Below are 24,032 nucleotides of genomic sequence, written 5' to 3'. Positions count from 1 at the left end.
GCATCAGTACAATTAACATATACAATAACTATAAAGAATTGTTAAAACCTGAATACATTTTAAAGAGCAGTGTAACTGAATGTTTATAAATATCTAACCCATTTTAATTTCAGTCATTCTTACCATACTGATCACTGGTAATGATATAGTCAAAAGGCAAGAAGCTCAGGATAAAAATCAACCTAAAGATGATACTGCATTCCAAATAAGAAAATACATACCCTTTGTTATATCATTAAGCTACAGCTATGATCAATATAAACATAAATATTTGAAGGTAACATGTAGCTAATGATCCTTATGATTTCCTCTTCGTATCTAGAAAATAAAATTAAATGCAAGCATGTGGGGAACTGTATAACTACAGGGCACAAATCCTACAATACTGCTTTTATTAAACGAAGAAAAAAAAATGTTAAGACTGGCTTAGGAATCATCTGTAAGGCTCAAGGAAAACTATTCTGCAAGTAAGAGTGCTGTAACTATAAATGAAGACTAGTCGCTGAGAGCAAGCTCATCTTTACCCTGATGTTGTAAGAAGCATTAAAAAAAAAAAAAAACCACATTATGAGCCGAGATTTACTGCCTTCAAATACCTTCATGATTATTCTAAGAACCCGTTCCTTTTATTCCCTTACTTCATTATTTATTTCCCATCCCTGATTTGAATGGAGCAATCCATAAGTTCAGGGTTCCCCAACTTCAGTCCTTCATGATTTCTGCCACATTTCCGTACCTAATGTACTAACATTAAGATTTTTAAATCAACTCACTTTTTACAACTTGCTAAACTTCCCACCCATAAATGAACCGCTATCACCTGCCATCAAAGACCTAAGTCTCAACAATGTTAGGAAGCTAACCAGATGAGGCAGCCCAGGCGGGAGGGCTGGGCCGGGGGTCTCTCCCCTGAAGTGGAAGACTGGCCCGCGGCCGACTCCGCTCGGGGAAGATGAGCAGCTCGCCCACCCCACAGCCCTCCCGCCGGCCCGGCCTCCGGAGAAGGGCTGACCACCTGGCTGGCCCGGACAGTGCGCTGCGGGAGGCCATATCTGGCTTCGCGGGTCCGCTGAGCGTCCGCCGCAAGGCCGAGAGATAGGGCGCCGGGGCGGACCCGGGCCGGCGGGGTCGAGCCTGGAAGCCAGCGGGCCGCTGAGGAAGCCGGCCCCGGGCCATACGGCCGCTCGGGCCGCGGCCCCACCGCAGCCAGGGCTGCCTGTGGACACCGCCGCCCCTCGCCAGTCCGACGTTCGCACATGCGGTTACGGGGATGCCGCGAGCGCGGCCCCGAAGCTTCCCGCCGTTACCTCCGGCCGGGGGCGCGCACGCGCGTCACCGCCAACCTGACGTCCAGCCACCGTCGTCTGCACGTTCGTTCCGCCCACTGCCCCCTCACTTTTAATTGAAGCAACGTCCTCCCAGACTCCCCCTCCGCGCCTGCAAATGGGCTCACCCATATCTGGGGACCGGAGAGAAGACCGTGCCGGTCACGTGACACTGAGGGTGTGGTCCGGTGGAGGCGGGCGCCGCGCTGGGCCGGGTGCTGGTAAGGGTTTCCCGCCTCCCTAGCCTAGGTCTTGGAGAAGCGGCAGCGCGTTCGGACTTAGGCTGCTTCTTTTAGCCGAGGCCGTTCTCTTCACCTCATCCTCATAACCACTCCCCTTACCGCACGTCGGGAGGGGTGGAAAGGGACTTGAGCGGCGGTCCTGGGCTTCCCCCGCTGCCGCATTTGGTATATCCTGCCTCGGACCGGAAGCCGCGGCTGTGGGGCCGCCTCCTACACCTGTACGGATGGTGGTGGCCTGCGAGGGTCATTTTTAGCGCGGGAAAAGGAGTTCTAGCTTTGCTCCTGTAACTACACGTTGTAGAGCTCTAAAACAAAGATGGATAAAACTGCCCTGCCCCGGGGAACGTACGCACCGCCTGTCTGCGAAGACCCTGTGACGAGCAGTGTGACAAGCTCCCGATGGGGACCATTCACTGCGCCCAGGGAACTATGGGGCCCGCGGAGGGGCGGGGACCGCGTTCTCCTTGGCGCTTAGAGAAAGTTCCTGCAGGAGGCGACCTGGGAGCTAACTTTTTAGACTGACTGGGGGTTAGTTGGGGAAAAAAGGAACAAGATACTGCATTCCAAGCATTGGGATAGTCACATGTGTAAAACAAATTTTGTTCAGGAAAGTGGTAATGGCTTATTCTGGCAAGTGTGGCAAAGTGCTTGGGACAGTGGTCGTGTCCTGGTCATTGCACGCCTTATGCTTTCCACCCTTCCAGCTCCTGAAAAGTGAAGGCATCTTAACGCCTAATTCTGGAAATGGGATATTGACCCCGATGAGCTGACGCCCAACTTTGAGATTGGAAGGAAGAGTAGGTGTTAGTGATGCGGCAAAGAGACCTTTAAGTGCAAAGGTTGGAAAGTATGACAGGGTTAGAGGTGTTTGGAAGAGGGACAGGTGGGAAAAGATTGAGGCCAGATTGGGGAAAGCTATGGTGAGTCATTAATACAAAATTTACACACAGCAATTGGAAACACTAATGCCTGAGCAATCAGTCACAAAGACGACCTAACTTGTTTAGTGGATCATAAGGACAGGAAAGAACCGGTCAAGGGCGGAATGTGTTCTGAAGCTGGAGTGATCTGAGAAAACCTTACAGAAAGGTGGAATCTGTGTGTGACTGGGATAATCAGCTGGGAGGGACGATGGTCTTATAAATAAACTGCAACCTGACCCAGATGAGATGAGTCTTTCCCAGGGTGATATCATGCCAAAATTCACATCCAGGCTAAAAAGCCTAGAGAACCCTACTGCTGAATTACAGCATCTCCTCAGCCTTCATGTTTAAGAAATAATCTTTTTGGCTTACAGAGCTGGCAAGATCAAAGCTGCAGGAGAATGGACAGTGAGGTACAGAGAGATGGAAGGATCTTGGATTTGATTGACGATGCTTGGCGAGAAGACAAGCTGCCTTATGAGGATGTTGCAATACCACTGGTAGGCTGTAATTTGTGCTGAGGGTGATAGGTTAAAGGTATGATCTGGTAGACCCTAGTAGGGGTAGGATATCAAGACAAATAAACTAGTAAGGCAAAGAAATCAAAGCTGTGGAGTCCTCTAACTCTAGAAGCTTCTGGAGAACATTTAGCTTGACTTTGTATTTGAAGAGAAATGTGGTTCAGAGGGCTGACGTGACCAGCTCAGTTAGGGGGTCATTCTAGAACTAGAACCCAGGTCTTCTGAGCCATGTTCTGTCCACCACACCAAAGCTAGTAAACCAAATAGTGAAAGTTTAATGCACACCATGTGGAGGAACAAGAAGCAGTGGCATATGCACTTTATTTCTTCTCTACCTGTGGTTTGTCAGTTGACATTTTTAGAAACTCACATTTTTGGAACACATACCTATTCTAGGTTCCCTGGAAAATATTGGAAGAGACCTGGCTTTTCTTCTTTTGCATTTAGACCATCACGCTCTTTTCTTTCCTGACCTCTGGAAAATTCTCCTGCAATGAGTTTGTTAAACCTCATGTAATAAGTGATCTAAACATTTTGCTTGAATAAATATTTATTAAAAATCCTATTTATGTCACAGAGGCCTAGCAAGGAGAACAGAGACTGTTTTTCTTTAGAGCCTTCCAATTGCAAAGAGCCATTAATAAAATAGAGCTTGCAGGCAGACCGTGTGCTGCTGCCATTTACATTTTCATCTAAGAATAAGAGGTAATATGTTCAGTGAAAAATACACATAACAAATAACAAGTAACAGCTTAGTTCAAGTTTAGAAAAATAGTCAAAAGAGCATAATGAGAATTATAGCTCCACTTATTGAATACCTGTTTTGTGTCATAGACCAAGGTTGAAATCTGATATACATTATCTGTATCCTTAAAACACCCTTCAGGGGTGGTGGTGTTCTACCCACTGTACAGGAAGGAAACAGGATCAAAGAGGGGAACTTGCCCAAAGGTTGGTAGCCAATAAGTTGGACTTCACACTGAAGTCTGTGAGGCTCCAGATCCTGTCCGGTGGTGGTTCCTTCATTCCTCAAGCAATTCTTGAAGCCTACTGTGTGCCTTAAGACTTGGTAAACATAAGTACAGTTCCTGCCCCTCGGAGTCTAGAGAGGCAACATATATCAATAAATAATTGTAATAGTAAGTGTTCTAAGTGAGGGTTGTGAACAGCTCTGTAGTGTAAGAAGTGGCTGATTGCCTGGTGGGCATCAGGAAGGGCTTCAGAGAGAAAAATCACATTTAAGCTGGTCATAGGGAGGAAGAGGTTTAGTGAGGGTAGACAAGGGCCAACCAGCAGAGGGGACAGATGTGCAAAGTCTCAGAGTTTTAAACTGCTTTGGGAGATGGTGAGGCAATTCAGTGTGGACAGAGGTTATACTTCTCATAAAAGGTAGGGAGAAAAGTTGATCTTGGACCCAATTTTGAGAGGAGCATTTGATGCCATGCTTAGCCCTCATCCTGAGGATATCCAGGAGTGAGTGGTCTTCAAAGTAGAGATCTGCCATGCTCAAATATATTAGAAAATCAGTTTAGCAGCATTGTTAGAGAATGTGTGCCAAGGAGAAAGGGGCCAGTGACAGGGCAAAGAGACCAATTAGGAAGCTAATGCAGTGTCTAGGCAAGGGAGGAGGACCTAAACAAAAGCAAGAAAGTGGAGGGGAATTGCTGAATTCTGGACATGCTAATAGCAGGATTTGGGGACCATTTGTGTGGAAGGGGTTGAAGGAGATGTAGATTTCCATGCTGACTTCCAAGTTGTAGCCTGGCCCTGTTGCTAATCTGTGTTTTTTCCCAGGACTTGTGATTCTAAGGCAATGTTTGTGTCGTTAGCTTTTGCTGCTACCTAACAAATAACCCCAAAACATAGTGGCTTAAAACAACCGTTATTTATGTCATGAATTTGTCATTCAGCTGAGAGAGTCTTCTGATCTTTGCCAGCTCGGTTGATCTCTGCTGGACTTGGTGGTGTTTTGCAGTCAGCCAGCAGGCTGGCTGGAGGCTGGGATGATGAGCTGACTAGGCCACAGTCTCATGATCCAGCAGATTAGCCCAGACTTCACAATCATTTTAGGGTTCTAAGAGCAGCATGAGAGGAAACTGCAAGGCTTCATGGAGCCTAGGCCAAGAAGTCACATGATCAGTCCCAATGCAAGATTGGGGAAATAGTGCCTTTTCATAAGAGTGGCTACAAAGAATTGTGGCCATTTTTGCAGTACCCCACAATAGATGGTTGTTGTGTTCACGATACTTTATGATACTCTGTGTTTGTTTTCCAGGCATATATGCAATTTTATATGTTGGCATTCATTGCAAGAGACAATAGTGACCAAATGAAAAACGTGTTATTTTAGAACAAGATGAAATTAAATAATACCTGAATTAAATAATTGATTAACCAAGGACTTGTTTATGCTTTGTCAGCTGTAAGTAGTTATTGAAACAAAACTTTCTCTTTGCAATATTGCTTTAGAGAAAATGGTAGTTCCTTTCAATTTGTACAAGTATGTTTGAATCTGAGTATTTGTAGAGCAAGATGTGATTCAAACATACTTATACATATTGTAATTAAATCATTTTATTCATATTGAACATCACTTTGAAGGAAAAAAGTTATTATATTCATATACTGCACATTGGAGTCCAGTGGGAAATCGTAAGTCTGGATATTGAATAGCAGTTTGCTACCCTTAAAAAAAAGTCTAAATTCAGATAACTGAAAAGAAATATATTTGAATATGTGAATTCTAGTATGAATTCTAGTATATGTGAATTCTAGTATGAAGCAGAGTTCCAGTAGTAATAAATTTAAATTTAAAATACAAGGAAACTATCAAAAACTTCTCACCACATGCCAAAAAATGGTGAACTATGCAAGGTGATGGATGTGTTAACTAGCCTTATTGCAGTAATCATTTCACAATATATATGTGTATCCAGTCACCACATTGTACATTTTAAACTTACACAATGTTATATGTAAATTAAATCTCAGTAAAGCTGGAAATATATAAGAAAACTACCCCAGATTCTACACTAAGTGTGGCCCATGGCTTACCATTTTAAGAAAATTGTGGGTAGGCTATGTTGTTTTATGTTGCCCTGCTCCACCACTAGGGGGAAGCCTCATCTATTGTGTTACATTTTCAGTGCTCCTACCTCCATTATAATATAGGCACACTGGATACAGGATCGTTTTGAATACCTTTCTTGTGCTTAAGGAACATGCCAGCAAATGTGGTATTCTATAAAGCAGCCTTCCCCAAAAAAGATTTAGTACTGGCTTTTTTTCAGTGTTCCTAGCCGCTAGTAAGGATGACAGGTAGTCCTTGCACTGGATACCCCACGCTGTGCTGGGCACCTGACCTGCATTTCCTCATTTAGCCCTCACAGCAGTCCTGTGAGATGATGACTACTTTTTTCTCTCATTGCCTAAGAGGAAGCAAAGGGTGCAAGGGTCTGAATACCTTGCCTGAGTAACCCAACAAATGGTGGAGTCATGGCCTTGGATCCCAGGGGCTCCCAGAAGCCTGTGTCCTGAGCCTTTTGCCACGCTGCCTGCCACACAAGTACCAGAGTCATAATGCCATCACTCCCGGCTGGAGACGGATGGGGCACGTTTGAGCGTGACTTTTGATGTTTCCTCACATTTTTTATTTTCTAGCTCTTTCCTTAGGATACGCTTCTATGCTGCCTGTTTCTAGGAACTCACAGGTTTTAATTCCAAGTGCTCTTGGGTTTTAAGGGGTTTGTTAACGTAGAGTGTAACATCGTCCTGAATGTCCATTGTACCTTTTCAGAATGAGCTTCCTGAACCTGAACAGGACAATGGCGGCACCACAGAGTCTGTTAAAGAACAAGAAATGAAGTGGACTGACTTGGCCTTACAGTACCTCCATGAGAACGTTCCCCCCATTGGAAACTGACGCCTGGCTCCTTGTTCATCCACAGATTTTTTTTAAATACACAGATACAAAATGTTTTCTTTCAGCCTCCTAATTTGAACCTTTTAGTGTTAGATCAACGCTCAAAAATGTACAACTAATTTTGTGGCCACAAAATGCAATGTGAAAATGCACAACCAGAACGAGAAGCTGATTGCGATTTCTTGGGATTGCAGAATATCTGACCCTTTGAACCTAAAGTTCTTCATTGACTAGCTAGTATTTGACCATGATTCATTAAACATTTGCCTTTAACTCTGATTTTGCTTTACTGTCAGTTTAACACTTCCCAACTACTTATATGTGTCCTGTGACACAGGTGAATGAAGATATGAGAGGGAAAGGCGAAGAACAACGAAGCCAGACATGAGAATTAACTTATCATATACCCCCATTCTGAGAATCATCTGAGTGGGTGTGTGTGGAGTCTGTAGATGTAATGGACACATAGATAGCCCATTCGCTGACTACTGGGATTCCTAATGATATTCCTAAAATATCATTCCCATGATATTTTCAAACTTTGGATAAATTTACAAATTAAAAGCTATCTTGACAGTTAACCCCTGCTCTCCCTCCAACTTCCTTTGGTGCCGCTGGAACGGCGAGATAGACCACTAGTTTTATCCAGTAACAGGATTTCTTATTTTCTCAAAGCCCTTTCAGATATAACTGAAGCACCATGGAGTCAATATTTAGTTACACGTTTGTGAAAGAACATGTATTTTGAAAAACGCATTGATGGACATTATCTCCTAGAATTATTTGCCTCTTTTATGTGGTATCTATCTCTCTTGTTCTCTCCCCAGATTGTAAACTCTGTGGGAAGAGGCCCTGGCTTTTACATCTGTATCCCTCATTGAAAAACTGGAAACACTGAATAATTGAAATCTCTCTTCTCATTGTTTTTTTAACTGGGTCATTTTATTTACATACCTTTTAGGAGTAGGAAGTATACCACAAAACAAATGAGCCAATTTTAGGGTTTCGATCAGAAACATGGTTGTAACAACTCACCTGACATCCAGACACACCCAGGCTGATCTCCTTGTGGATCAGTGACTTGCCTAGAAGTCATTTATCTCAGAATAAAGACCCCAAGTCAGCAGTCCCTCAATAACTGAAGACAGACAACCCAGTAGAAAAGAGAATTATGATGTTCAGAAAAAACATTTTATACCGAGAGAAAACAAAGCTTTTCAAAAAATTAAAGTACCTAAAATTCCACAGTTCTTCCATGTTCTAGTTAAATGAGGGCTTTACTACAACTTTATTTGTGGTATATAATACCTGAAACACTGACATCTGGATACTAGGAGATGTTCATATGAATCCAGCCTTGCTTGTGGACCCAGCCTTTCCCAGGAGTACTGGTAGACCAGTGAAATATGAAAGCTGTCTGGATTTCAGCTGAATCAGAATTAGGCTTGTAAGACAGGCAGCTGTTGGTTTATCTGCTTGGCTTGTGACCCTTATCTGAGAACTGCCCCCACGCCAAGTTTGTGACCTGTGATGTGGTGACAGACCAATAGCTCATGAGGAATTAGGTGACAAATTCTGGGCCAAATTGTCAACTGCAGCTTTGGAATCTGCCCATCTAGGACTGGCTTGAGGATGATGGGCACGAGAGATGCTAGGCTGCCGTTGTAGGGTGCCTTTTCAACCTTATGTGCCAAAATACCCAAGGAGGAAAGTGTCTGCAGAGGGAGGCTGAGAGGCTGTGTCCCTATAGCTTTCCAGTTGGTTCCTGCGCCTTGGTTCCTGTAACTTTCGAGTTCAAAGCATGTGTGTTGCTCTCCTCTATGGGAGGCACCTCACTTGGTGCTGAGAATATGGCAGTGAACAAAATAAGTATGGCTTCTGCCTTCATTTAGTGAGGGAAACAAGCATTAAACCAATAGGCATACAAATCTTTGATTTTAAATTGTGACACATGCTAGGAAGAAAAAATAGAATATGTCCCTTAGGTTCCTAGAAGCAAAATCTGAAGCAGTTTCTTGTGCAAGGAATTTATTGAGATTGTGTGCTCAGGAGAAACCTGTGAGGGAAGCAGGGTAGGGCAGGGGAAGAACCTGAGCAAAGATGTGGCTTCAGCTGGAGTCTGGCCTCTGCCTGATCCCACAGGCGCTACAGAGCATGATGTTACCAAGAGTCTTCCCACCTTGAAGCAAGATCCTAGGTCTTCGTGTTGAGTGTGCGGTAGTCAGCCATTGGCTCTGCCCTCCCTCCGTCCCCCAGGGAGGGCATAACCAGGCATTGCCAGGGGACAGGGCTCTCCAGGGAACAGTGCATCTCCTGGCAGCCAACACAGTCAGGGAATGGGTGCACAGACAGATGGGGCAAAGGGGATCTGGGCCCCAGCAGTGACTATTGCAGGGTATAGGGAGTATGACTGGGGACCTGATGTAGATTAGATAATCACAGCAAAACTTTGTGATAAGTAGCTTTTATAGCACATAATTTCAAATATTTTGTATTTGAATTTTTTCCATTGTCCAAGGAAGTGGCCAGGTCCTTAGTGCTTCCTGTTCATAGCAGAGAGCATGTGCTCAAAACCAACCCTACCCCCTTTTGGGGAGCAGGGGAGGGAGGGAGAGGCGGAGCCTCTTAGGAGTAGTGGAAGTCTGTGCCCCAGTGGCTGGTGGTACCCAGGGAGATGGTGAACTTCAGAGGCTTGTGGTTTGGGGGTGCCCCAAGGGAAACCTGAAGTCAACCTGAGTCTCCCAGCTTGGGCAAAGACACCCTAGCACTGGAACCACCTCCTTCAAGGGCCCCTCAGAGTTGACGGTGAAGATAGCAGCAGGGACACAGATGGACTGGAGAGTAGAGGTCCTCACCCATTTTCAAGCTCATTTATGAACATCCTAAATGCTGTGAGACCCTGAAAGAGGAAAGGATGCCTCAGGGACCACAGATCTAACTTCTGCTGCAGCACAGCAGAATGGAGCCGAAAAGATTTAATTTGCTCTGAAGAAAATAAGAAAACATATTTCTTTTACCCTCCTTGAGTTTGTGGGCCAACACCTGACAGATGGGTAGGAGTAGCCAGGGGAAGAATTGCGGGGTGAGGATTGATGGCCAAGAGCAAATTTCATAAAGCTCAGAGGTGGAGCTGGCGTCCCGAACAAGGTGGGTGGGGAGGCAGGAGTAGGTGGAGGAGTGGCCTGATCAGGTTTTATGTTTTTTGACATAAGTCACTCTGGGTTTGAGCAGATAAGAACAGAAGTGGAAAGACAGAAGAGCTTTGCCTTGGCTCAAGTGAGGGATGATGATGGCTTGAACCAGCAATATGGGGGTGGCAGTAGAGGGACTTGGAGTATCTTAGAGGTCATTGTCCACAAGTGCCAGGTGAGAGGTGCGTGTCAGGAAGCCAGCACCCTGGATGGTGGTTGTGTGGTTCAATAGAGACTCGGGTGCCCAGTGTGAGTGCTAACCTGTGACCAAGGGGGAAATTCTCTGAGCCAGACACAGGACTCTGGGTGCAGCCTCTGTCCTCTAGCAATGGAGAATCTGGTCCAGGAGCTGCCCATCCTTTGAAGTCCAACTTAAAACCACTTCTTAATAATATAGTAACAATAATACAGTTAACTGAGCGCTTCTTTGTGTTTTAGACACGTGACCTCCAGCCCTAATGTCCACTTTTTTTTTTTTTAATAATTTGGTTTTTTTCAAAGCCCTTTAGGTTTTTTTTAAATTTTTTTTCTTGTGATTCATTTATTTATTTATTTATTTTTGGCTGTGTTGGGTCTTCGTTTCTGTGCGAGAACTTTCTCTAGTTGTGGCAAGTGGGAGCCACTCTTCATCGCGGTGCGCGGGCCTCTCACTATCGCGGCCTCTCGTTGCGGAGCACAGGCTCCAGCCGCGCAGGCTCAGTAGCTGTGGCTCAGGGGCCTAGTTGCTCCGCGGCATGTGGGATCTTCCCAGACCAGGGCTCGAACCCGTGTCCCCTGCATTGGCAGGCAGACTCTCAACCACTGCACCACCAGGGAAGCCCCCCTCATGTCCACTTTTTAAGGTGGATATTATTGTCCTCATTGATCAAGTGATGGCAGCTTAGAATTGAATAACTCATTCCAAGTTAAAGTCACTCAAATAGTAAATGGGTTCCAACCTAGGCTGTCTGATCCTAAAATCTGTGTCCTCTTTCTGGACCACGTGACGTCCCCTGAAAAACCTTCTGTGACCACTGCATTCTGAAATGGGAAGAAAATCCTATTGGATCATTTAGAACTTCCAAATGTCTACCTTCTTTTATAATTGAGATTAAAAAAACTGAAAATTTTTTACTAGGAATGTAGGAGTCATGAAACATTTAAAAATTCAACCTATTACCAAACCTATATATAATACATATAACTCATAATTTTACCACCATGAGTCATGTTGTTGTCACTGGTTTGTGTACAAGGTCAAATCCCTAAGATGTGTTTTCAGATTTTGGTGCTTTGACAGTTTGATGTCAATGTACCCAGCAGGAGGCGCTCAATTCCTTTAAGAAAGTCAGAATTGCTGGCGGAACTTTAAGTAAACTCTAACTCAAGGTCCTGAATAAATGTGGTGTTTTGCTTGGGAGCGATTCTGCATATCTGGATTCCCAGTGTGCTGGGTAAGGGTTTGTGTGAGTCCCCGGAATTCTGGCTGGCCACACATGGACTGGACAGCTCACCTAGTGGGCTTCTCACTCCCGCTCTGTGGGGGGCCAAGAAGGCACGAGGAAGGTGCGGGGAGTTCAGAATTTGGGTTACAGAAAAAGGTAGCCAGAATCAGGGGGTTTGCCCACCGGTGACCCCAGCTTATACTCATAGTCTGGCCTGGGGACTCTTTACTATGCCGTTTCCCAGCTCTTTGTGTTAAGTTATTTGGAGATGTTAGGTACCATTCTGGAATGATCTATTAGACTCTAGAAAGACTGTTTGTTTCCCAAATCTTCCTTCCTTGATGTGGCCTTCATCCCCCAGTCCATTGCCACGCTGCACCTCATCCATGGGCTCCTCTGGGAAGTAGTGGGGGAGGTTAGGGGCTGGCGGGGAAAAGCAGCTGCGCGATTTCTTGAGGGGACTTCACGTCTGTGGCCTTCCTGGCCTTGGCCTCTGCACCTGAGCCAACCAGGACTGGCTTCGTGGGCACACAACCTGTGCAGACATACAGGCCCTGCACGCAGAAGGCCCTGCTGTGGCTCTGTTGAAACCAGTAATCATTTTTGAACAAGTGGCCCACATCTTCATTTTGTACTGGGGTCCGTAAATTCTGTAGCTGGTCCTTGGCAACCAACCATCTGTAGGGGTTCCACCTTGGTAGTGAGAATTCAAGACACCATGAGCATCAGCCTTTGGGGTGACAGAAAAGCAGGCAGGTCCAGGAAAAGCAAGAGAAAAGCTGGTGCAGACCTCCAGGCTTCCTGCAGAGTCCTGAAATGTATTCTGGCTCCTCACCAAATCCTACAAGTGCAGTTGCTGAAATTGTTTCCTGAGCTCCTCTGTCATTCTTGCTGCCTGATAGCTGACACTGGGATGAGGGGTATGTACAGAAATGCTAGAAGTGCAGGAAGACACATTTTTGTGGATGGCTAAGAGAACCTGAAGAGAGGTGCTCACCCAATCCCAGGCATGTTCTTGCCCAAATTTCATCTGGAGCTCGGCCAACTACTATATGGATGTGTGCTCTGTCACCCTGGGTACAGCAATGCAGCTGGCTCACAATACAGCCTCTGACCAAGTAAGAGGAGAAGCACAACTACAGAGCTGGGAACCACCGTCAACACATTCCTTCGTGACGGGTTCTACCTAGGTTTTTATTTAGTTTACCCTTCTGTGTTAAGCCATGAGAAAAAGCTGCTTTTATAGGTCTAAATCGTCAGTCACAATTTCCTCTGTCTTTAGCTAATATTCTTACCTAGAGCCAACTGTGCATGAATACACCCAAAGACACATACACACACAGCGCACACACACCAGATTTGATGGGGGAGGTGAGGAGTTGGCAAAGGGTGGAGAATGTGAAAACAGCCAACTGACTGGAAAGGAAGTGAGGGAGGTTGATGCATAAACCCATCCCAGTGATTCCATGCCTCCCCTAGTGACTCAGCTCCCCTTTATCGTCGCGCCACCACCCAAGGCCAAAGGGGTTTTTCTCCGCCCTTGCCATGGTCCTGCCTCCATTCTCCTGACACCTCTGCCCATGCAGCTCAGTCTCAAGCACTACCTGCTGCCCCCACCGCCGTGCTCACAGATCGGTGCTCACTCTAGCTGGCAGGCAGTCTAACTGTGAGGTCTTCTTGAGGGAGAGCGAGGTGGCAGCGTCCCTGCCTCTCTGCCAGTGGGGACACCTTACATCTGTCATCCAATAAGACCCTCCGCCGCCTACCCCAGCTCAGCCCAGACAGATGGGAACAGGCCTGCCTGCTGAGGCCCTTCTCTTCAGGCCCATCTTCCTGGCTTTCGCCTTCCCAGCCGCTCTCCTCCCAGCTCAGGCTCTCAACTCCCAGGGCTATGCAGATGTTGGGAGATACTCCTGCCCCACTCACAGCTCCTGCTCAGCCAGGGCTGCCCAGTGCTGACAAATCCAAGCTCTTAGCCGGGGAGTACAGGCAGCAGAGGCTTCAGGAGTATAAGGAGTACAGTACGGGCTGCAGGGTTCCCGATGGACTGGACTCAAGACAGGAGTGGAAGGGCTGTGGCTCTGGTCGCCCCTCCTCCCATTGACTGCTTCCTGCCTCTTTCACCAGGTTTCAGTCTTTCTCTAAAATCAATCAAGGAATCAGTCTTTCTCTGTGTATGTTCCTATTTCTCTTTCTTGCTATTTTTCTCCCTTTCTCTTATTCAAGCATTTATCTAAATATCTTCCTCTATACATTAGACTTATCTTTCTTCTTTCATGTTGCAAATTCCTTTAAAGTAGAACTCACATCACATTTGCATCTTGTTTTATTTTACATAATAGTTACTTATATGAAATTACATATAAGTAAAGCATATATAGGCTCTTGCAAAGTATCGTGGCTAAAAGTACAGACTTTGGAGGCAGAAAGACCTAGGTTGCAAACCCAGCGTAGAAAGAAAAAAAAAAAAGAAAAACAGCGTAGCACATCTGGTGCCCATCCTCAAATAAGTTATTTACCTTTCTGAACCTGAGTTTCCATGTTGGAAATTGGGTTGACAATACTGCTTACATGATGGCTTATTGGAGGATTAAATGAGACAATGCAAGTAAAGTACTTAGAACAGTTTCTGGCACATGGGAAGCACTTGATAAATATTAGCTCTTATTTGTTTTCAATATAATAAAATAAGCATTTCCAAAAAAATTCTACACTGATACTCAGAAGTCAAGCAAAGAATAATTCATTTTATTATGTAGATAATTATTCCCCCCAAATCCTCAGGGATTATTTTATATAATAGAACCAGCAATGAATTAGAAGGCAAAACATCTGGGTTCAAGTTCTAGCTCTATTACTTACCAGCTGTGTGACCAGGAGCCTGCCTGTCAACCTCTCTGAGCCTACATCACAGGGTTAGGGAATAAAATGAGTACAATAAATTCAAAACTGTTTTGTAGTTATAAAGAACTGTATACACTTACATTAGACATCTTAATTTATTTACTTCATAAATTCACAATTTATTCTAAAATTCATGTTTCATATAGCTCTTAACATATGTACTAATTTAAACATAATAAATGTACATGTAGGTATATCTGTATGCGAATGTACATAAACATGTTTTTATAAGTCTGGAAGGAAAGACAGCAAATTATTGGCAGTGGTTGCCTCTTGGAACAAGATTAGGCCGGCCAAGAAGGAAATTGTCACATCTTACTCTATCTTCTTCTGGAAAAGGATAGTGTTGGGGTTATGGGTAACTTTTGAAAATTATAATGTAGATATTGTGAAAATCAGAATGACATAGCTTTTTAAAAAAAGTATTTCCACTGCCTTTGAATAAAGATTTGGAACGTACGTTAAAACTTGTGTCAGCATTCAGTAACTCATTCTACTGACGTTCAGCAGGAACACCAGCTCTGTGTGAAGCACTCTGGGAGATGCAAAAGTAGATCAGATGTGGGACTTTACCTGAGATTACAACAGATCAGATAAGACACTTAGGCAAAGAGTCATAATCTAAGAAGAAAGTGGTCAGTGTGCTTGGTGTACTATAAGTGCTCAGTAAATACTTACTGGATAGATGGACACAGGGATGGATGGATGGATGGATGGATGGATGGATGGAGATATAAAGATAATGCCATGAAAGAAGGAAGGCAGAAGAGGAATAGGTCTAGAGCTGAGGGAATTTAGAAAAGCTTTGTAGAAAAGATAGCCTTCGAAAGACAGGCTGGTTTTGGACATCTAGAGATGAAAAGGGGAATTGGGAACGTCCCTTAGTGACGATATCCTGTCATTCCTGATTCAATCCCAGTTTTTCCTTCCCTCTCTCACTTCCTTCCAACTAAGAGGCAGAGCTGGTATGTTTGGAAACATGTGAGAAATTTTGGTGTTACAGTGACTAGGGTGGTGGGGAAGGGAGGTGTCAAAGGCTACTGCTGCATTTAGTGGTATTTTGGCCAGAGCTGTTAAATATACTGCAGTAAAGAATTATTCTAAAATATTGATGGTGACCACATTGAGAAATACCAGTTGGTGAGAGAAGCATCATAAACGATTATTACAATGTCATAAAGAAAGTGCTGACATAGATATATGCACATGTTTTCTGCTTTTGTCAGCCAAATCAAATGTTGTGACCTCTCTTCTAGGCAAAGGAGGAGGGAAATAAGATTGGAAAGGCCCATGGTGGGCGTCGAGCAGGCAGAGGGCTAGTCCACAGAGATTAAACCTAGGTATTGAAGAAAAGGAGGCTCAATCAAGGTCGTTGATTAGTGGAATGATCTTGTCATACCTCTGCTTTAAGAAATGCCAAACCCCTATTTTAAAGAGAACCAAAATGTGAAGTGGTAACAAGTTAATTTTTTTAAAGCTTTACCCTGGTTCTGCATCAGCAAAAGCTAAGCAGTCATTCTATATTTTTTAAACTTCTGCAAATTTAAAGTATAATAAAGTAAATTCATTCAACAAATTATGCTGGGACAACTGGCTTTCCATGTGGGAAAATAAAACCTAGGTTAGATCCCTACCTCACATCACATATTCAAGATGATTTAAAGAATTAAACATAAAAAATTTTTAAAGATGTTGTTAGGAGAAAATGTAGTTGAATACTTTAGGAACCTTGAGATAGGAAAGGCCTTCTTAAATCTACAAAACCTAGGAACCAGAAAGTATAAAACTAGATAAATTTAAGATTTCTACATGGCAAAAAATATAATGTTGAAAGAATAGAAGTTGGTCTTAATATATATAACAAAGATTATTTTCCAGATAACCCATATAGCTTCTACAAATTATAAAGAAAAAGTAACCCAAATAGAAAAATAGGCAGTAGGTCTAATCAGGCAATTCACAGAAAAAAATAAGAAGGTACAAAACACGAAAATATGATCATGACAAACTCTTCAAATTGATTCACTCAACTCTGTGCCTACCACTTTGTAGCTTGCCTTGCCACATGCTGGAGCCTGAAAAGCTAATGCCTACAGTTCTCAGGCTCCCTTAGAGCTGAGCTTCTGCCTATGACCTGGCTTCCCCTGGGCAGATGTACCCGCAGGAGATCTACTGACTCTGCTGGTACACACAGTTAAGGGGGATCCTTATTTCTCATATTTGGTTCGGTTAGGTTTGTTTTTTTCCTTCATCAACATAGTAGAGATCTGTGTCTAGATGCAGTCTCCAGCTTCATGGGTGTTATGGACAGGGTGCAAGGCATTCGCTATGCGGCTGAGGCAGTGTGGTCCTGGAGACCAGGTGTAGCTGAGGCTTCCTGGTTCCCAGATTGCCAAGTCAGCAGTCGGGGCACAGCTTTCCAATCCCCACTTTCCTGGTCATGGCAGAAGGGGAGCCTGCTTTGATGGGTCTGTTCTGAGCTAGAGATCTGGGAACCAGTCCTAGGAGCCCAGCCTAGAACCTGCTCTTCCACCTAATCTGACAAAATTGTAAGCACCCAATCCCCTATTTTAATCCAAGTAGTTCCGCTACCCTCTTTCTACCTATCTTTCTACATAAACTATGTAGGGTGGTTTCTGTCATCTGTAGTTGAACTCTGATACAATGATCAACCTTACAAATAATCAAAGAAATGCAAATTAAGCCAACAATGAAATCATTGCTCATTCATCAGAATGTGAACACTTAAAAAAGACTGATAAAATTCAACGTTCATGAGGATGAGGGGAAGTGGGCTCTCTCAGTGGTTGTGTATGTTGGAGGAGCCATTTTGAAAAGCAACTTGGCAGTATTTATCCAAATGTAAAATATGCATCACATCCAACCCAGGATTCTACCTCTAAGCGGCTGTCAAAGAGAAATACTACTACATGTCCTGAAGGAAATATCTTCTAAGGATATTAATTGCATCATTGTGAGAAATGGAAAAATAACAATAACTGAAATGTCCATCAAGAGGGAATAGTTAAGAAAATTACTGTACAACCATCTTTTGCAACTACTCCACAGTAGTTCAAGAATGAGGCAGAGCTCCAAGTACCAACATAGAAAGATCTCAGACATATTTTCAAGTGAAGAACACATTGCAAAAGAGCATGTATAGTATGATCTCATTTATGTTTAAAAACACATATAACAAAAGTATATGTTTCTATTTAAACATGCATATGTCTGCAAAAATCAGACAAAGGTCAAGAAGGACACAAACCAAACTACCCTGAAGGGTGAGGAGGCAGGCTGAGGAGGGACCAGGACAGGGCTTTTGCTTCTACTCTCTAATCTTCTGTATTATTTGAACGTATGAATATTTTACAAGAAGAATGTACTCATATATTACATAATTATAATATATAAAGTGTTATAAAACACTACAGGGGCAAGATTCCAACTTCCAAATGCCTAGACATTTGACATAGAGATTGATCTATCTATCATCTCTCCATCTATCTAGAAAGACGCAGAGAGAGAGAGAGAGAAAGAGAGAGAAAGCAAATATGACAAAATGTAATACTTGTTGGATCTAGGTGGAGGGATATGGGTATTCACTGTATTATTTTTTCAACTATTTTAAAATTTTTTCTCATAAAGTTGGAAATAAAAACACATCAAATACACATCCTTGGACACATACACACTTCTCCTGCGCAAGCAAATTTTTCCAGATGTGGGAGCAAAGCCTGTGGCTTGCTCGGCTGCAATTATGGCCAAAAAGCATTGGCAATCCTTCCCTCTGGCTTCTTAAAGCAAGTGTGTCTCACTCCTGTGTCTTGAGTAGGCTGCAGAGGCCTCAGTGTGCACTAACTGGGGTGGTCAGCAGCCCCCTCCCCAGTCCCTCTGCTGGCAGAGTCTGGGCCAGGGCCTAGTGGGGAGCAGGGACCTAGCTGTCTCTCTGCCCCTCTTCCTACAGAGACCAAACCCAAGGGCACCTTTAATATGAAATATGCCCCACCCCAGGTGTATATTTATGCCAGCCAGCCCCATGAAGGGCAGAGGTGGCCATGGGTAAGAAGAGGACCTGGGGGCTCCTTCATGGCCACAGGACCCTTCATCAGTCTTCCACCTGGTGTTTAATTTTGAGATAGCAGTGTGAGAAGAATGGGGGGAAAAGGAATTGCAAAAAAAGGAATTGGAATTTTAATGAGAACCATCTGGAGTGTTTGCCAAGGGTGTAATGTTTGGTATAAGAAAGTTATTCCTCAGCTTCAAAGAGGAAAAGAGAAGTGGAGGAAATTGTTGTATCGTGCTTACCCCCAAAACTGCTGCTGAACAGAACCACCTATAACACACACATCGCACACGACCTGGGGGTGAGGCAGGGCTGCGGGGAGAAGGAGAGGGCCCTTCTTCGCTCTGGTTCTCCTCTGTCAAGGAGACTTTGGGGGATGCGTTGTGGTGGGCCCCGGCCAGCGCCTGGAATCTGGGTAACTATGGAAACGGGCCCGCGGGTGACAACAAACACGGGTTGGAATTTCAGCGTTCGCAGCCAGGCCACGGAGGAATGGGAAAGTTCGGGAAAGTTTTTCTGTTTGTTTTTTACCCGGGGTTGGGCGGGGGAAGCACAGGAGGGAGCTGCGGTGCTCCGAATAAACGCTCCCTGCCCGGCACCCCAACGGAATCACAGGGAGGCAGATTCTCTCGGAGTCTCTATCTTCACCTTATTCTTTTTATTATTTATAGCCCCCCGCATTCCACCAAGCATTGCACCGGGTCTAAAGGCGCTCCTGAGGGGTGGCGGTGCACAGCCGATCCTTGCCTCAGCGGGAGACGGGCGGCCCCAAAATGGCAGAGCCTGAGGACGGCCCCCTCCGCATCGTCTCAATTCAGCCTCACAACAGCCCTGCGGCCAGGGTGGCCACGTCCCCACTTTACACACGGGGTGAGGAAATTCAGAGAGCCAAGGTCGGAGGGCGGTCTGCCCAACCCAGCCCATCCTTCTTGCACCAGGCCATCCCACCTGTAATCGTTATTCTGAAACAAATGAATAATTACGGTAGTCAACATTTATGAAGAAAAGTCAACTATTCTACATCCATCAGCACACAAATGCCAACTATCCCTGTGACTGAAGATGCGGATCTTGACTGAATGGGAAAAGATCTATATGATGGAAGGAAGAAATTTTTAGAGCTAACAGGCAGAAAAAATTAAAGAAAAGAACCCATGAAATAGATAACCAACAAGGTCCTACTGTATAGCACAGGGAACTATATTCAGTATCTTGTAATAACCTACAATGGAAAAGAATCTGAAAAAGAATATATATGTATATGAATCACTTTGCTGTACACCTGAAACATTGTAAATCAACTATACTTCAATTAAAAATAAAAAAAAAAAAGAACCCATGGACTCTAGAATTTTCTTCTCTGAGGCCTTTAGAAATAGAATGCCTGGCAGAATACCTAGACAGAAGCAGGCTTGGGACTGAAGGAACTGTAAAGACACTCACTGCGGGCTCTGTGCTTTGCAGACAGGGAAACCAAGGCAGAATCGGGGGCTGGGCCCCATGTCCTGGCTCCTGGTACAAGGTTGTCTTCTGGACAGCATGTCCCAGGAACCCAGAAACAAGCCCATGGTTGACCCTGGAGTCCAAAAGTGGGTTTTCGTGAAACAGTAGGAATCAGCAGCGTTAAAATAGTAGGTAATACAACTGTTACAGAGCAGAGGACAGTTACAGAAAAGGGGAAAAATGCTTCACTTCGTATTCTTCACAACTGAGATCGATATGGTGTAAAATCCTCCCTAGTTTCACCATCGTGACCATCAATAGTTACGAACGAGTCTCTGTTCTGAAAAGAGAGAGAGACTCAACAGTTAAGAATTTAGCAAAGAAGATAGTTTTAAATCAGCAAAGTTACATAACTTTATAACAGTTTCAAGAAATCATCTTGAAACTTCATTAGCAAAAAATGCCCCTGAAGAAGCCAACAGGAAATAAAGAATTGCAAGGAATTTCTGGAAATAGGAGGGTGTTTTTTTGTTTGTTTTTGAAGTGGGAAAAAAAAAGTTTTTAAGGAAAAAGGAAGCCCTGACCCACATAAAGATAGGGTTTCAGTGAAACTAATTTGAGACCAAGAAGGAAAGTGTTGGCCTCTCAGCAGTGTGAGGGCCAGGCCCTGATGGCTTTGTGTGGGCTGCGGAGAGCAGCAGCTACCCCCAAAACATGGGCTCAAGAAACAGAGCCAGTTTTACACTAAAGATGAAATTTCATTCACAGGAAAGTGACGAATCTGCCCAACTGCCAACAGCCATGTTGAAATTTATATAGAAACTTAAAAATTGTTTCAGTGAGTAATCCAGGAATAGTTGCTATTTATCCTGAAGTCACTGGGTTTTCCCTAAAGCTCTGCCTTATAACTTTTTACCCTGAAACCCCTATTTCCCTTATTTAGTTGTGAAAAATGGGGGGGGGGGGGGAATGTCATTCATTTTCTCAGCAAATATTTTTAACAACGTACTCTGTGCCAGGCCCTGAATAAAGGGCTGCTACTGTATCAGATTATTGCCTCTTGGGCTTAATACCGTATCTGAGTTAATATTAAAATGCAGAGTCTGCTGTGAATCTCTGAGACTCCCATAAAGTGTTGAGAGTACATAATACCGTAAGTACTATGCAAGCTTTAAGAAGCCACTGCCCATTCTTAATGAGAATCTTCTGTTTATGATTCATGGATTAAACCCCCATAAATGGTTTCATGTACATGCCCAAAATATGTGGATCCACAAGAGGTCTGAGTGTATTCACGTATGTGTCTGCTCGTGAGAAAGTGTGTGTGGGAGGGAGGGAAGGAGTAGAAACTGTTTTAATTTTTAAAAGCTTAGAGGGCAAGCAAAAACTATTTATATACATCATTGCAAAAGTGAGTGTATAGGACATAAAGATGGGAGAAGTCAATGTATTTCCAAATTGTCATTCCTTTAGCTCTTGAAATGATGACTCCCTAATGGGAAACCATGGGCTGGTGTTTGTTTTCTCAGTGATAATTACACTGTTACTATTGTTGTTTTTTAATCCCAGTGATTCTAAAAAGGGGGTTTAAACAGGATTTTAAAAATCACTTTTTATCCTTTTATAAAAAACCTTTTATCCTTTTATAAAAATCTTATTTGAAAAAAACCTTTATCACTCAGCTTTTCATTATCTCACTGATAATTACACTGAAAGGTCCCCACTGCTGTTGGCATGGTGGCCTCCACACCATTACAGCACGCAGCACTAGCCTGACTGATTTGAAAGGGCCTTAGACGAGATCATCTCAGCCCAGGGTACCCAATTATTTGTCATGAGAAAGTGTTCTCCAGGCAAGGTGTCCCTTTCTGACCGACTCCAGATTGTACCCATTGGATGAACTCTCTGTATTACCATTGCAAATTCTCTATGAATCTAAAATGATTCCCAAATAAAAACGTTTAAAAGATATATTACCAGTCACTAATACTCCAAAGTCTAGTAAACACTGAACTTGTCTGCCTTCTTCAAGTCACAGATAAGCACATTAAGTCCCAGAGAGGTTAAGGGACTTGCCTACCTCACTTGGTGATTCATGTCAGAGCTAAGCCTGGAATCCAGGTCGTATCACCTGGACACACAAATCACCCTGCAGCCAGGGGACCCAGGGACCTTGCTCAAAGGAATTAGTTTCCATGGAAACAGCTCTTCTCTAAGCATACTAAATTCCCTTGCTGCTCCCCATATTAGCTCTGGACTATTACATTTCAAAGTCCATTTTTCACATTGATAAATTACACAATTACAGCAGTCCAGGAAGGAGCTATAACATCGTGGAAAAGGAATTTGTACCAGAAATTTAAACTACCATAAGGTCAAGGGATTAACATCAACCATAAATAGAAACCATCACATTCTGTGGCGCCTGCCAATCACATTCATATGAATTAAGCATTTTCTGAAAAGCAATACACACAAAAAATATCAATGCAGGATAAGCCCAAGCCACAACATTTCCAAAGACAGATTTTTAAAGGGGCTGTATCTCCAAGAAATTAGGTGGGAGGGAACATGGAATCCTGGAAAAATACAACATTAGGTGACTCAAAAAGTGGTTCTAGTGATGACAGACACTGATGTCAAAGACTTGTTTGTAAAGCTTGGATAAAATGTGTTTCATACCATGTGAAGGAAGAAGCAGAATAAGGCTCAGCCCTTCTAGAGCAGTCTCCTGTACCATGCTGAGTTCCTCCATGTAGAACTGAACAATACAGCCTCAAGATGAGACTGAGTAAAAGGGAGCTACCCTGGTCCACCTGCTTCCCCCTAGGCACACCAGTCCCGTCCTCCACGGTCCCCCTCCTGTGATGCTTGTGGCATCCACACCCTGGTACCCAGAGCTGGGCAAGGAGTCGGCCACGGATGTTAGTTCCCTCCTCCCCTCTTTTCCCACCCAATTATTACTCCTCTTCCACCTCGTGAGCATCAGCCCTTAGGCAGAGCCCAGGCACCTGCTGGTGTGTTAATCACAGAAGGTGAGAACCCGGAGATCCCCGAGAAACATGGACAGAGGTATGCTCATTAGCACCCTTCCCCATAATTGCTGGTGACTATTGGAATTATCTGATAAAAGTGATGACAATAGTCCCCCTTCGTTGGCACAGAGATTATTCCAGAAGCACATCTCGATAGAGGGAAAAGCCATAATTTCCAATGTTGGCTATGGTGTCCCTCATTACCTAATGGTTATATGACAGAAGATAAAAAATGAGCTTGACAGGCAGGAATAACGGGCCCCAAATGAGAAAATGTAATTTAGAAAGAATGTAGGCAGTGCCCTACAGTTAGGTTCCAAAAAGTGCCTTGCAGAGGCCCAGGAGGCAGCGTGTGGTGAAGCCAGGGCAGAGGGCTGGGCCTGGGAGTGCCAGGTCCCAGCAGAGCCTCTGGCCAGCTGGCCGTGCTTGGACAAGTTACTAGCTTTGGGGAATGCAGTGTTCTCATCTGGAAAATAAGAAAAATGGGATGCTCTTTCCTGTACGTCCCAGATTTGAAGCAATTCTTTGCCAGCAATAGGAGGATGACTCAATGAATTACGGTGCGTCCTCATGATAGAGTATCATGCAGCTGTTACAATCCCTTTGTTTCCCAAGAATATTTAAGGTGAGAAAGTGCTTGTGACATGATGTTAAGTTAAAATTAAAAAGTAGGATGAAAAAAATCAAGTATGGATTATGATTCTAATTGTACAAAATGGAATAGATGCCTCAGAGAAATAAAAGACTAGAAGAAACCACAAAAAGTATTAACAGTGTTTACCATGGGTTGTTTAGTTTGTATTATTCAGAGCACTTAGAATTGCATTTGTTATTACAAATTGTAAATGCTTGATTAAAAATTCCAACGATACACAAGTATATACAGTAAACTTTAAAGTTTCTCCTTTTTCCTCCCACTGCCACTCCCCAGATGTAAGCTATATTAACATTGTGAAGTAAATTGGACTTTACCAAGTTTGAAGCTGAATTTGCTAGAAGCGTCCTTTGGTACAAGCAGTCTATTTACAATGACAAA

The 24,032-nt window shown here is 43.8% G+C and overlaps 2 protein-coding genes across 8 annotated transcripts in view; one reads left to right on the top strand and one right to left on the bottom strand.

Annotated features, from left to right (window-relative positions):
• CEP63 (centrosomal protein 63) overlaps positions 1-1,755 on the bottom strand; it is an 81,596-nt gene extending 79,841 nt beyond the window's left edge. The window contains exon 1 of one of the 7 annotated variants that reach the window (XM_068545948.1): positions 1,454-1,755. Coding sequence is in view for 2 of the 7 variants with exons in the window: in XM_068545954.1 (XP_068402055.1) it covers positions 1,016-1,176 (161 nt within the window). In the remaining 5 variants the exon portion in view is untranslated. The other 6 variants (XM_068545952.1, XM_068545947.1, XM_068545954.1 and 3 more) reach the window with 6 other exon arrangements.
• On the top strand, positions 1,408-7,212 carry ANAPC13 (anaphase promoting complex subunit 13). The gene is made up of 3 exons (XM_068545957.1): positions 1,408-1,546; positions 2,865-2,990; positions 6,808-7,212. The coding sequence occupies exons 2-3, from the start codon at positions 2,892-2,894 to the stop codon at positions 6,931-6,933; spliced, it is 225 nt and encodes a 74-aa protein (XP_068402058.1). The 5' UTR covers positions 1,408-1,546; positions 2,865-2,891; the 3' UTR covers positions 6,934-7,212.
• The last annotated feature ends 16,820 nt before the right edge of the window (positions 7,213-24,032 follow it).

The sequence above is a fragment of the Eschrichtius robustus genome, chromosome 6 (assembly GCF_028021215.1).
Source record: "Eschrichtius robustus isolate mEscRob2 chromosome 6, mEscRob2.pri, whole genome shotgun sequence".
NCBI classification, from domain to species: domain Eukaryota; kingdom Metazoa; phylum Chordata; class Mammalia; order Artiodactyla; family Eschrichtiidae; genus Eschrichtius; species Eschrichtius robustus.
This window is presented reverse-complemented; position numbering and strand designations above follow the sequence as displayed.

Excerpts from the sequence above, each read along its gene's own strand:
- ANAPC13 (XM_068545957.1), top strand. The coding sequence starts at position 2,892 with ATGGACAGTGAGGTACAGAGAGATGGAAGGATCTTGGATTTGATTGAC. Across the intron at positions 2,991-6,807 it reads AGGATGTTGCAATACCACTG|AATGAGCTTCCTGAACCTGA; the intron begins GTAGGCTGTAAT and ends GTACCTTTTCAG.